This window comes from Ambystoma mexicanum, chromosome 1p (genome assembly GCF_040938575.1).
Source record: "Ambystoma mexicanum isolate Mex_15411 chromosome 1p, UKY_AmexF1_1, whole genome shotgun sequence".
Lineage (NCBI taxonomy): Eukaryota > Metazoa > Chordata > Amphibia > Caudata > Ambystomatidae > Ambystoma > Ambystoma mexicanum.
In genome coordinates, this window is record NC_090921.1 from 87,823,198 (window position 1) to 87,838,233 (window position 15,036).

At 44.8% G+C, this 15,036-nt stretch overlaps 1 protein-coding gene across 13 annotated transcripts in view; it reads left to right on the forward strand.

Moving 5' to 3' along the window:
• Nucleotides 1-15,036, forward strand: part of CAMTA2 (calmodulin binding transcription activator 2) — a 1,813,542-nt gene that overhangs the window by 1,680,240 nt on the left and 118,266 nt on the right. For all 13 annotated transcript variants that reach the window (XM_069643632.1, XM_069643658.1, XM_069643676.1 and 10 more), the window contains one exon: nucleotides 4,126-4,197. In XM_069643632.1, coding sequence (XP_069499733.1) covers nucleotides 4,126-4,197 — 72 coding nt within the window. The remainder of the gene's footprint in view (nucleotides 1-4,125; nucleotides 4,198-15,036) is intronic.

Here is a 15,036-nt window from a genome sequence, read left to right on the forward strand (position 1 = left end):
ATTTCTGGCATCTGCAAGGAACGTTCACCATGCATACCTGGTTGTGAGGGCTGCGCATTTGTTTTCCACCTTACTGCAGAGTTGTGCAGTCTTCAATCTGTCGGCCCGCTCCTTCGGTGTATTTCCTAGCGTTCCCGTTGCTAGGGCTGAGTGACGTTGTGGGCCCCGACCCCGACTCGGCCAATCCATCTGCTGGACATACTCCATGCCTTCCTCCCTGCTGTCAGCAGTGGGCAGCACCTCCACCTCCATGTGGGATTCTCCCCTAGATCGAGATACCATGCAGCCTACGACACTTCAAGTACTTCCTACTTTACCTGATTCCATGCTACCGGAGCGTCCTTTTCATCCATCTATGGGCCACAGTGGTGTTCCATCTGTGACCATTGTTTCATATCCCATTATAGTTTTATTGTCGGGTGCCTCATTTGTTGGGCTTCATATGACACCTTTTAGCGCAGACTTTGGACACCCTATTACCACACGTAACATTGCTAACCTGACTTACCCTTCTTGCACCCCTAAATCTACGTCTTTGCATCTCGGACTATGGAATGCTCTATCATTATGTAAAAAATCATCTACAGTACTTGGCATGTTTTTACGTTTGAATCTACATTTCCTTTGTATTACAGAAACCTGGATATCAGCCACTAATAGTATCATACCTGCATCATTCTCTACTTCTGATACATCTTTTAGCCAAACCCCTCAAATTGCTTCTCGGGGGTGGCACTGGTATTTTATATCATTCATCTTTTTCCCTTACTTCTCATAATTGGACTCTTCCTTGTTTTATAGTTCTTGGCGATTTCAATCTCCATCTCTTATCTACTCACTATGCTCTCCCATTTCTCTCTATTCTTGACTCTCACTATCTTAGGCCTCTTTCTACTCCTCCTTCTCATATTTCTGTTTCTTGTCTAGACCTTATATTTACCTCCTCTATTTCTAAATCTTCTGTCTCTTCTCTTCCGGTCTATTTATCAGTCCATTTTCTTTTGTTCTCGATTTCTATTTTGTGTTCCCTCTTCTATTCTCTCTACTGCAACTTCACCTTCTTACTTACATCATGATCTACATAGGTTTAACACTACACTCTTTATCTCTACTAGCACCTCTAAATTGGTGTCTGAAGCCTCATTCTCTAATCTGACCGCAGATAAAGCAGCCACTGCTCTTTCCTCCTCACTTTCAACAACTCTTGATTCACTTTATCCTTCTTCCTTATTTCACCCCTCACGTAAACCTCCCCTGCCCCCAACCTTGGCTTTCTCCCCATCTTCGCTCAATGCGACGCGTCTTTCAGTGCTTAGAAAGATGCTGGTTAAAACTGAAAAACACCTCATGTGTCCTATCAAGCTCTTTATTTATGATAATTGTCTTCTCTCGGCTAAACACTCTTATTTCTCTGACCTACTTCCCTCAGTCTTCTCATCCCAAGTGGCTCTTTCAAATTCTTTCCCGTTTACTTTCATCTCCTATTCCGTATCCTTCAACTAAATCTACTATTACTGCTACAGATTTTGCGCTTTATTTTACTTCTAAAGTTTCTTCTTTCCGTTCAGCTATTGAATCCTCTCGTAATCAGGTCTGTTCTTTGCCCTCTGTTCCTCCTTTGGTATCTCCTAAAGAAATGTTTGCTGGGTTTATTCCTACTACTAATGAAGTCACTCTGTCTCCTTGCTCGTACTCATCCTACCTCCTCCCCATTGGATGCTATACCATCTGCACAACATAAAATCTGTCTTTTACTTGTTCACTATCTTACTATTTTATTTAATTCGTGCTCATCTTCTGTTTCTTTCTTTATTGAAGCTACTATTATTCCGATCTTGAAAAAGCCCTGTGCTGATGTATCTTCTGCTTTCAACTTCCATACTATTTCTCTCCTGCCATACCTTCCTAAAATTCTTGAATGCATAGTTTATACTCAGATTTCTTTTATTTCTCATAATTCTATTCTCCCCCGTTTTCTATCTGGGTTTCGCCCAGGATATTCTACTGAGACAGCTCTTCTGTCTGTCCTGGATTATCTGCATTCTGCACGTCACACTAAACAGCCTTTTCTTCTTGTACTTCTGGAGCTTTCTGTTCCTACTGTCTGCTCTCTCGTCTTTTGGCTTTTCTGGTTCTGCTATAGCTGGGTTTGAATCCTATCTATCCCAGAGAACCTTTTTGGTTTCCTGGGTGGGGGGTCTCCTCTGAAACACACTCACTCACTTGTGGTGTTCCTCAAGGTTCAGTCCTTGGTCCTTATATTTTCTCTCTTTATATCTCCTCGTTATCTGGGGTCTTTTCTTCTTTTGTGTTCTCACATCACTTCTACGCTGATGAGACACAGCTTTTTCTTTCATTTCCACATTTCACAGATGACATTCATCTTAAACTTAGTGCCTGTTTACCATGGATGTCAGATCATCTCTTAATTCTTAATGCTGAAAAAACTGAGGTTATTTTCTTTCCTTCTTCTTCTATCTCTTCCTCTTGCTTACCTTCTTCCATATAATTTCCTCTGGCTCAGTTACCCATTTCATAAGTGGCTCGTAACTTGGGTCTTTTCTTTGAATCAGCTTTTTCTTTCGAGCATCATATTTCATTCTCTGCTCGTTCCTGTCAATTTAATTTTGCTCTATAACTGTTTATTCATCCTTTAGGGTCTCTCTATAATTCTACCTTTTGTCATCTGGTTAATTAGGGTTTTTGCAATTGTTGAAATATTCTGTGTTTTAAATATCAATTTCATTATTTGTACTGTTTTTGTTCCTATGTTCAGCGCTTTGGCGGAAGGTGCTATGTAAAACCAAATAAAATACAAATAGAAAATTGGGTTTGTCAACTCGTTGATTTACTTATTCTCTAACTGGTTTATTACTTAGTTATTTTCTTCACTTGGCTTACTATATTACACTTCTCTTTCAAACTTAATCTGTGTGTAAAGTGCTGCTGCTCTTTAACAAGAGCACCCCAAGGTGGATGGCCAAATGTTACTAGTGTATGCTTACCTGTGATTTTAATAGGCGAGTTTAAGTCCTAATGAATAGTACTGTGTTTTAATACATTCTGCCTAACTTGCATTATTAAGAGTGCTGTGTGCGCTTAACTGAATTCTTCACCACCCCTAAGTCTAAGCCTTACTACTTCATCACACTACCTTCATAGAGTTTGGGTAGACATCAGTATATTTTCAGGTTAAATATAATCGGGAGGCCTCTCAGAATCTGTCAACTGGGTTGTTTCTGAAAATCCATCTTAGCATTACCTTCAAAAGTCAGGTCAGGAATCGTACAATAACAAAACGGTGTGCGGTTCCTTCATGGCAATGAGGTGGGAGGGTCGGGGGATAGGTATCTTTCCTAACACTAAGTGACAGTGTTTCTATATGTTGTGACAGGAGAGGGCTTTGGAATAAGGCCATAAGTGGTTATCTTGAATGCTTATGTGTATTCTTTGTCCCCAACTTGACATTTTATTTTTGGCAAGTCTTCTAAAAAGGTATTGAAACGTGTAGTAATGGTAACTTGAGATGAGCACTGTCTTCCGAGTCCATGCTATTATTTCTGCTTCATTACATTATTTCATATTTCTTACTGCATATACCATATCGGTGGGCTATTTCCAACAGTCTGCAGAGGTCCATTTAGCTCCAATGTACTTACCATTCAGAAACTGAAACATCTTCTCCCACCACACAAGATGCTAAACCATTTGTATTCCTTTTGTAAATGTGTGCTATTTGTGTGAAAGCGTGCATGGCTCCATTGTCAGAATTTCATATATTCCCACAGATTCCCATAACACCAAAACCCACATTTCCTGCCAATACGTATTTGTTTCTACATTGGTATAGACACCATGTACTTCTCTACCCTTTAATTTATCTTTTGCTGTTTTAAATGTTGCTGAAATGTCTACTCTTGGGCTTTGTGAATACATATAGCCTTCATTCTTTGCTCAGTGGCATGTCATGACCCTTTGCTTTGTCAATCACTTCACTGGAAAATGCACACATATGTGTTCTATATATATATATATATGTGTGTGTGTGCCCTTATTGTTGTTTTGAGCAATGACACAACGTTTGACATTGTTGCTCATTCTCTGCTACTGTCCATCTTTTTGCAGGGCCGCAGGTTAAAAGAACAGCAGGAAATGGCAGCAGCTGTAATCCAGAGGTGTTACCGGAAATACAAACAGGTAAAATGCCTATACAATCTATATCGAATCTACACCTGTGGTTTGATTAGTATATGTCATGTCTTGCACAAGGAGGTACAGTTATCCCGATTCTGAGCCTGCAACTTGTGCTATATAGTTTTGAGCGATTTTATAAAATGTACCATGACGTCGGGTGTAACCCCAAGCTTACAGTCTGTCCAGTATATCATGCCCACTATGATTTTGCACACAATCTTAAACCTTAAAGAAGTAATACCAGATGGCCTGTGTTGTAGCTTGGGAATTTAACACACAGCTTGTTGATGTATAGATTGCATATATTCCAGTATCTGCCGTGTTTACACCATGACATTTTTCTGGTACTGTATTATTGTGCAGAGCTACTGCCTATATCATTTCAGTCTGTATGCCATACACATAACATCAAGTTTATATTCTGGTCTGTAGCCACATGGGTTGGACCTTCACTCTCTACAGGTAATGAATTCCTCTGACAACAGTCTATATGAAAATGAGATTCCAGCAGGAAGTTGTTGAAAGCGACTTGTTTCCATTCATATCACTTCTTGTGAAAGATACAGATCCTTTGAATTTACTATCTGCTTTTAATAGCACAAGCAATTAAAAGGAGCCTATCTATCCCTTGAAAGCATCAACAGAAATAAACAAACCTTTCTCAGCAAAATCAGATCTCATTACATCATTATCCATCAACTACCCAACTAACCTCTTTCGCTGAGACTTAAACCTGCCTGGGCGCCATGCCATCAGGAAAACCAGAGAGACACTACTCTGACCACTTGATACCATGTACATCAGGCAACTCATCACAGAACCAATCCACAGCAAAGGTAACACACTGAACCAGATATTCATCCTCTACAGCCATCTTCGGACTCTTGCCTTACTCCTCCCAACATGCAAACTGGATAGACCACGCAGTCATAGCCATCCGATCCTGCTCTACCACACTCCAGTCCCTACTGGGTCCTACCCAAACAGACTAAGACACCTCTATACTCTTCCAAGAACTTCCCCATGGACTCCCTCGAAGGAAACATCATCACCTTCAGCTCCATGGCCTACCCCTTATATAATGTCAATGGCCAGTTCAGCGTACTCAACCACACCTTAACTGAGACCACCAACACCCCATGCGCCACTGATGCTTCAACTCAAAAAAACATAAGTCCGCCCCACCTTAGCACACACAGAAACTCATTGATTGTAAGTATGTCATATGCAAACATGACTAGTGATGGAGAAAATCCCACCAACAGAAGACTTCATCATCCTGAGAATCCTCTGTTCACTATGCAAGACACTCATTAATACAACCATACCTAACTACTTTACAACATCCTTCATGGAAGCATTCAACAAGAGCAGGGTGATCTTCCAAGCTTCCAATCACTACTTCAACCCCATGTCAGATACTGCAAAACACTGACAAATGCAACACAGACAACAACAGTTACACAAACAGGATAAGTTAGCATTTCCGAACACGCCATAAGATGTCCCACCCATGCCAGCTTGTAACGTATCAAGACATTTACTCTAGGTGACTAGACCAGTACTCTTGCAGCCCTCAAAATCACCACCTACAAACACTCCTTATCCTCCTCCCCTGTGAGGATCATCACATTTGAAGCACTAAAGCAACTTCCCAATACCATCAACGCATCCCTCACACAAAGCACCTTCCCAGATGCACTGAAAATCAGACTGAACACCCAGCTGGGATGACCTAGCCAATTGCCCAGTCACTCATCTGCCCTTCTTCTGCAAAGGGATTAAGAAGGCTGCCACTATCCAGTTTCACAAAAGAATCCATCAGCACAATCTTTTACAGGATTACCACGATGCAGCACAGATATTGTCAACTTGTCACCATCCAAGTTACTATATCAAAAGAGCATATCAGAAGTAGGGTTTTCCCATTTTGAATATTTAAGTACTCTTCTAGTCACTCTAGTCAAAACGTGTGCTTCTAGAGACTCCTTAGACGCATATTTCCTTATTAAGTTAAACTGCTACTCACCTTATTAAAAGTGACATTGCTTTATTACTGAAACAATCATTTACTTCAGATCGCAATCTAAAAATGATGATATATTCAATAAAGTACATTGGGGTTAGTAAATGTGAAAACAATTGGCATATTCAATCATCGTTTTTCTGTAAAGATAGACACAAAAAAGACCTGTTTGTACATCCCAATTTCTTAAGCAGAGGTATCACCAATAATGCTTGTTTCATGATCACAAGCACTGTCCAAACATCTACAGTCTCATATTCTGTAAAATGGGGGTAATTACCTTATCTTGATGACATTAAATATCTTCAGCAACATTTCTCTGCTGTCAACAATGTGTTTTGGCCATTAACCCTGGCTCCAGACCCACCATCTGTCCCACTTATTCAGTGTGAGTTTGTCTCCGTCATCAGGACAAAAATACTTCGCTGCCCACCATTCAATGAGTCCCCATTCTCAGCCATGTGCTATTTTCTGTTTCTTCAAATCATCAGCTCTGGACTAGATATTTCACCACTGTGTTTTCAGACATTTCCCCTATCTGGCTTCCCTAGCGTCAGTCCCTTCTTCATTCTGGGCCCTCTGCGATGTAATCTGCAGCCATTAGTCTTTCGTTCATTTGCAAGAGATGAATGAAAGACTAATGGCTGCCGATTAAGGCTGTTGCTGTATGTACATACTTGGGTTATAAGCCTCTGATGCTATGGCTGTACATGCACACCTGAATATCAACCCACAAGGCTCTGCTGTGTACATATGTTATGTTCTTGAGCTTCAGGGCTCTGCTGTGGCTGGTGTTTAAATGTTTGGTTTTATGGACAGAAGACATGTTTTTATCTCATGAGCTATGATTGTGTGTACATGCTTCCTTCATGGACTCAGGGCTATGCCCAGAACATACATTCTCATCACTGTGGCTCCTGTTATTATTGTCTGTACTTGGACTGCTCATACGTCTGTGTTGTGTACATTGGAGCTTGGTGTCTCTACGTCCATGGATAATGGGCTACACAGACCTGTTCAGGTACTCACATTTTGCAGTTTGTTTTTTGGAGTGATCCTCTCCTTTGGTGCTTTATAGTTCTCCAGCATGGGGTCTGGCATGGTTCACATGCTCATGACTATTCCCTGTCGTCGGGCTGGGAATCCTTAGTAAAAAAAATTAACCGTTTCACTTTCACTTTACAACTGTATTTCTCCTTTTAATCCACTCACTGTCCTCCAGGTCATACTGCCCCCATCCAATGGCAGTCCTCTCCTCAAGCCCCGCCTCTGGCAGCCATCTTCAGATTGTTACTGCACGCTTCAGTGTTGGGAGTCCTCGAGTTTGCTCTCCGATGAAAAAAGTTACATTTTTGTTCCAAAGAGCCTGTGTGCTCTTTTCCTCATCTGCGGGCAACTGGGGATCTATTGTTTGCGAAGTTCCGTGCCCCTCAAGGTTGAAGATTCATCAAAGATTCTAGATGGCCATCTTGGACCTACATCGCACCCTCCAACCATATCGGAGGATAAGAAGTGAAGGTCCCACTTCAGGCTCTGCACCAAATGCAGGTTATGGAATGTGTTTGTAGAAGACAGACACCTGCAATGCCTCTACTGCTTACACCCGGACCATAAGGAGGTAGAGTGCAAGGGCTTATGCTAGGGGAGTGATCATCTGGGTGGCGCTGCATGTCCCATTTCAGCTGTTACAGACGACAGTTGAAACGGACGGGAGGATGGTCATAATGAGAGGATTGGTGGAAAACAGGGAGATAAGTATTATAAATACGTATGCCCCGAATCAAAACACAGGGGCATATTTTAAAACCTTGTGTAGCAGAGTCAGCACGTGTGTGGGAAGGGCAGTGATTTGGGGTGGAGACTTTAATTGCGTACTAAACCCTGAGGTAGACAGATCAGATGGGAAAATGGAAAAACCCGCCCCAGCCGCTAAAGCACAGCAGACACTGCTGGATGATTTCGGGCTCGGGGACGTATGGAGGTCACATTACCCGCAAGAGAGACAATATTCGCACTATTCCGCTCCACAAAAACTACATACTAGCCTGGACTATATGTTTGCTACACAGGAGTTAATGACAGAGATTACGCAGACAGAATATAAAGCGAGGGTCCTCTAAGACCACTCGCCATTAATCCTGAGATGGCAATATCGACCCCCGAGAGCAAGGATTCCGACATGGCGCCTCAGAGCAGAGGCGCTGAAAGACCCCTTTTTTAGGGAGGATACGAGGGAGGAGATTATTAACTACTTTGAGATAAACACTGGCAGTGTAGATTCTACGGGCACGCTTTGGGAGGCTTTTAAAGTGGTGATGAGAGGGGTAGCCATAGGAAAGTCCAAAGGGCTGCAAGGAGGGATCCTGGTTGAGCTACAGGAAATGGAGAAGGAGTTAGAAAGGGCGTTGAGGGGAGAAGATAATACCAGGGAAGACACTGATCTAATACTCAGGCTGCAACAGAAATGTGCCGGGCATTGGGAGAGACTGTGTAATCTTAACTATAAAAAATACATAGAGAGACAGCATGCAGGAGGGGGAACATAGTAGATACCCAGGAAGGAGTTAACCAGGAGTTTGTAGAGTATTACAGACTATTATATGGAGATGATGAGGAGAGTAATTGCATAGAAATAGCAGAAACACTGGAGGACATAGGACTGCCGCAGATTAGTACCGAAGAACGAGAGGAGTTGGACGCACCGATTACTTTAGAAGAGTTAGAAGAGGTGGTAAGGCATTTGCCCACCAGCAAGACTCCGGGGGCTGATGGACTCCCAAGCGAATTCTATAAAACATTTAAGGGAGAGGTGCTCCCCCCGCTTCTAGAGATGTTGAATGAGGCATATGAAATGGGTAGACTGCCGGAGTCCCTCAGAGAAGTGATCATAATACCGCTTCCCAAACCTAATAAGCCTAGTCAAAACTGTGGTTCATATAGGCCCCTATCAATGTTAAATCAGGACAGTAAAATACAGACAGCCGTCTTGGCAAACAGACTGAGGAGGGTTATTGGTAAACTAATACATCCCGACTAGACGGGTTATGTCCCAAACAGGAACATATCCAATAATCTTAGGCGACTCCATCGAGTTATTGAACATGGAAACGAGAACGAAGGCGAATTGGCAATTGTATCACTGGACGCAATAAAGGCCTTTGACTCGGTCAGATGGCCATGGCTGATGGCGGCCTTGGCTGGCTATGGAATTGGGCCCGGATATCTACAGTGGGCAAAAATGTTATATAGTGAACCGTTGGCTAGAGTTAAAACAGGAGCAGTGATATCAGAAAGATGGCAACTCTGTAGGGGTACTAGACAGGGATGTCCATGGTCGCCTATGCTTTACATTCTGGCCCTGGAACCCCTAGCGATATACCTGAGGCAACAGTATGACACGATACGCATTGCCGTGGGAGGGGAACAGCATCTAATCTCCCTGTATGCGGATGACATGTTGCTGTATTTGCGACACCCAGAGGAAAACCTCCAGTACATTCTGGAGGTGATGGAGAGATATGCGGGGCTGTCTGGCACAGCTGTGAACCCCCAAATATCTAATATTTTCCCATTGGGCGGAAACAAAGGGATCCCATTAAAACAGTTACCAGTGTTACAGATACCATGGGAGGTTAGCACATTTCGATGTCTTCGGATAGATATATACCATACGGTGGAAGAGGAACATCAATACAATACAGAGGTGGTGATTAAGAAAATTGAAAATAGCATGAAGTTTTGGGTGAAGCTGCCTTTAGCAATGATGGGGCGTGGTGCAATGTTGAAGATGGTGGTCCTACCAAAACTCTTGCACTACTTTGGGAACATACCACACCTGATAGCGAAGATGTTTTTCATTAGATTAGACGGCATGTGCAGGGATTTCCTTTGGCATGGAACAAGAAATAGAGTGGCCCTCTGGAAGCTACAAAACTCATACGAGAAAGGGGGTATAGCACTGCCTAACTATGAAGTTTATTATATAGCAAGCCAGCTGCAATATGTAGCCAAATGGCTCTCAGAAGAGGCAACCTCTGAGTGCAGGCTGTTCCGACAGGATTGTGCTCCATTCTACTTCAAGGAAATTATGTGGCTGCCCAAGGCAGATATAGAAGGGCGTCCAAAGATGATGATACTTGGGTGGAAGATGTGGCGCAGGGCATGCCAGGTGATGGAGAACCCATTCCCGTGTTCCCCTCAGGTACCATTAGTGGCGCTAGTGGGCAAGGAAAAGCAGCTAAGGATGATGATTAGGAAACGCTGGGAACCGGTAGGGATAGCAACAATGGGGGATAATATGGCAAGAGTGGATTATAAGAGACTTCGAAGAGTTGGTGGAGGAAACTGGGTTGCACACAGGCCAGTATATCACATATCACAGAGTGGTGCGGAGAATCAGGAAGACATGGTCCGAAGTGGTACTGGGAGAGGAACCAGACACCACCATAGATACAATATATGACATAGCAGAGGGTGGACATGAGATATCTAGAATATACGAGCTGTTGATGTCCAAAGTGGGAAAGGAGGTGGTACAACTGAGACAAGACTGGGAGGCGGAAGTGGGAGCCCCGATGAGCAATGAGATGTGGGAACGAGCCCAAGGGTATCACAAAAAGGTGTTGAGGAACGCAAGACTACAGCAGATGCAACTATATATTACACATAGGGCGTATATGACACCCCAGAGGATAGCTAGATTCAAAAATGCAAGACGGCAAGCATGTCCCAAATGTGATGAGGAGAATGCTGGAATGGTGCATATGTTCTGGTCATGCCCAATCATTGAGCGCTTTTGGGGTGAAGTGGCACACAGACTAGTGGAAAAAGCTATCAAGATGGTGGTGGATACAGTGTGGGCCTGCTTGATAGGAGGGTTTCCTAGACCATGTAAACTCAAGCATGTGAGCAAACTAAAAGACCTGGCATATGCACTTGCAAAGAGGAGAATTGCTATGGGGTGGAAGGCATGCCACAGACCACGACTAGAAGTATGGTGGAAAGATTTACAGAAATGGGCTGAGGCAGAAACCACGGTATGGCAAGAAACGAGCAGTGCTGGGGGGGAGGAGGAAACAGAGACCCTGATGGCCTGGAAACTACTAATAACACAGTTATTTGGGCCAGTGCGAGACCAAACGTAACCCACGGAAGAGGAATCCCTATCACGAGATGCAGAAACGGAACACGGGAGAAAGTAAGCTCCAAAGGTGTGGTGGGAAAGGGCGAAGCGGTGGACATGATGAAGCGATTTATATTTGAAATATTATATGCATTGCAAGTTTGGTTTGTATTGTTTGTTTGAATAAACTAATAAAAGTATTTATTTTTAAAAAGGAGGTAGAGTGCGAGATATGCCAAGGTTTTTTTAAGAAGTCGGTGAAAGGCAGGCACAGTAGGCTGGCGACATAGCTCAACTAGAACAAAGCCTCTGACCCGTGCTGCGAGCAGGGCCATGCCTTGTCCATGACTGGCCGGTCCGAGGAGCAGTCTTCTAAGTCCGTTGAGGGCACCCAATCCAAGATCTGCAAGTCCGAGTCCACTGTGTTCGCCGATTATGCAGGTCTCAAAGTGGAAAGGGCACGATCAGCAGCCTACCATCAATCTCCTCTACAAAGAGGAAGTCATCCACCCCTGGAAAGCTATGGGAGAGATCCCGTTAGCCAAGAGTGGAGGAGAAGGCGGCCACGCAGCCCAAGCAGGCTCAACCGGCAAAGTCAAAGTCTTTGTTGACGACTCTGTCGACGGCTACCACTGCAGCTGCGGGCGTTGATCCTGTGAAGGTGACTCCTGCATCGCAGAAAGTGTCCCTGCCCCATGGCGCAGAAACCTGGTGCGGGCCCCTCAGGGGGAATAGAAGGGGGGCGAGGAGGCCCCAAAACCATCCTCCCAGGACATCGATCAAACTATGGAGGTTTCGTCCACTGACAACGAGGATCAAGAGTCCATGCATACGGTCCACGAGGGCGATGGCGGCACAGGGCCTTGTTTTCCTTCTCTACCGTCTCAGCTGAGGGACATTTCCTTGGACATTCTATCGACTCTCCAAACCTTGGTTTTGGAGACCCAGGTGAGGATGGCACCGGTACCTGCAGCGCCCCAGCCTGACCAACCGCAGACAAAAAATAGGACGCATCGTTAGACGCCCCCATATCAACCTCCTCCGCCATGTTGGGCCCTAACTCCCCCAGCGGACACTGATACGGGGACCGATACGGACACAACTATGGATGAGGATGAAGACTTTGTCCCGCCGAACAATGAATCGACAAATTTGAATTCTCCTCATAATTGTATAATTGGTTATTTATAATGCGCTTAATACCGAAGAGGTTTCTAAGTCTGGACCCGGGATTCAAACTTGTATTGCCCTGCGTTGTCTTGCTTCCAAGACGAGCGCGTTGCCACTAAGTTATACTACCCGTGCCATAGGGTTTCCCTACTGGACGAGGTGGGATCATTCCACCCCATGATCGCTAGGGCATCCAAGCTCTACCAGCTGGTACCCGAGCAAACCAAGGAGGGCGGCTTCTTGCATGAAAGGTGAGAGGCCAAAAGGAAGACAATTGTGGTGGTGCCCTTTCTGGATGATATTTTCGAAGAGGACCTGGCCCTCATGAAGAACCCATGTACGGCTCCAGCCAAGAGAGACAGGCTGGAGAAGAAGTATAGGGTGTGTGAGGAACTAATGGGGACAAGTAAGACAGACCCAAGTGATCACAGTTCAAGAGTGTTTATTGAACAATGAATTCAGTATGCAGGTTGGAAAAACGCCTATTCTAAACCTACCTCTAAGATGCAAGCACGCTTCCACCATAAAATGAAAAAAATGATTAAAGCATCTAGCTTTGCCTGTCGGAAGCGGCTGATCAGCCAAGCGGCTAAGCGTTTTCAGTGCGGCTTGACGGCTTGACGTTTCACGTCTTACGGTCCTTTCCTCTACGGCAGAGGCGCGGCTTTGTGCGGGATCACAGGAGCTGAGGAGCTGAGGTCGGCTGTTCATCGAGTGCCGACTGGCAGTTGGTGGTGGCCGAGTGGCGAGTGGTGAGTGGCAAGGGCAGAAACGGGTGCCTGAGTGTTGGATTGCGTGGCGTGGCGTGGCCCTGGGTTTGCCCTCGCTGCTCTCTCTCTCTTTTTGCCTATCAGCCTCTCCTGGGCGGAGCTGTTTCCCGCGGGATTCGCTAGATCCGCCCTACCCGTTTTTCCCGTTCAGAGTGAGTTGTGCTGCGGGGGGTTGGTGGGGAAGGCAGTAGGACTGTAGAAAACTGCCATCTGCCAACTCCCTGGTGCCCTGGTGCCAACTCCTAACTGATAGCGGTTAACGGGTAAAAAACAAAAGGTAAAGGGTCAAGGCAAAGGTGGGGGATGTGGGGACTTACTTGAGGAACTCGGTGTCAGACTTTTGTATCTGTTAAAGGTCGAGATAGGGTGAAAAGGGTTTCTACAAAAGAAGTGGGCCCCCCCACATCTCTACATATCCCTACCTGACCCACCCTTACTTACCAACCCAACCACAATCTAATCTAAATCGCTTTGTGAAGTGTGGTCAGTCTACCCATTAATACCTTTGTGGCTATAATAAGTGACAAAGGGTCTAACCAGGTGTTATCAGGATTCGAGGGAGGTAGTGGTCAGTTAACTGACGGGTTTTGAGTCTGCAATCTGCCTGTCTGTACTGTTCCTCCGCCCCCTCTTCCTGCCCCCTGGGGGTGCCTGACCTAATTTTTGAAGAAGCACTACTTTCAGCAAAACTTTTCCCTTGAATCGAATAGGGGGTCATGTATGACCTTCGCAGTGCGGCTGCTCCCACAGAAGTTCAGAGACCATTACACTCTACTCCGGTGGATATGGGGAAGAAGGCACCACGTAAAGAGAAGGCAAGAGCGAGGGAATCCTTCTTTAAACCCTATAAAACGGGTGGTGGTATTTTCCTTCCTCCAGGTGTATACCCATCAGATGATCAGGTTCCAGCAGGTTCGGCTATGCCATATTCTGTATCACATATGGAGGACCTGTCAGCGCCTCTAAATCAACCTACTAGTACGCGATTTCAAGGTGACATTGACTTCACCCTGAGGACCTCTACCATGAAGAACGTGATTCTAAATCAACTGGGCTCCTTGGATGACTCTTCCCTGACTAATATTATGCCTCATTTTTTAGTCCCTAGGATCGGCGTAGTCCATTTAGAGAACCCTGCGATTCAAGCCTCAACTCCTGATAGGGGAAGGACTTCAACATAGGTCGAAGTAAGTTCTCGGCAGATCCCTCAGGAGCTGCCTATTTCCCTACCTGAACCAGAGGGGCCAGCTGCGTATGTTCAGAATTCTACTGAAGAACTTGTGCCACCCACCATAACAGCTCTGAACTTCGTTCTATCCTCTCTGGTTAAAGTCTTTGAAAACTTGAAAACTGAGGTCTACCAGCATACGGGTATTCTAATGGAGATGAATAAGGACTTGGAACTAAATGAAATTGCCATGATAGCCTTAAAATCAGCAGTCAATGAATCATTGGGAGGGTTTTTGACTGAGCTCCATAAAGAAGTAAAGGATCAATCATGTAAAATGGCCCTTTTGACTGATTTATGTGGGGATTTAAAAAAGATGTCCCTGATCTTATTAGAAAAAGCTGATCGCTCGGACAATCAATCACAGGAAGGCCCTCTAGGTCCCCCCATTCCTCCTCACGTGGAGGCCATGGTTGATGATACTCCCCTCTCGATATCTGTGATGGAGGAGTTCATGAGATTGGCTGCCCTGGCGGATAGTGATCCTCAAGTGGGGGTTCCACTCGAGGGTTCTCCAATAGATATT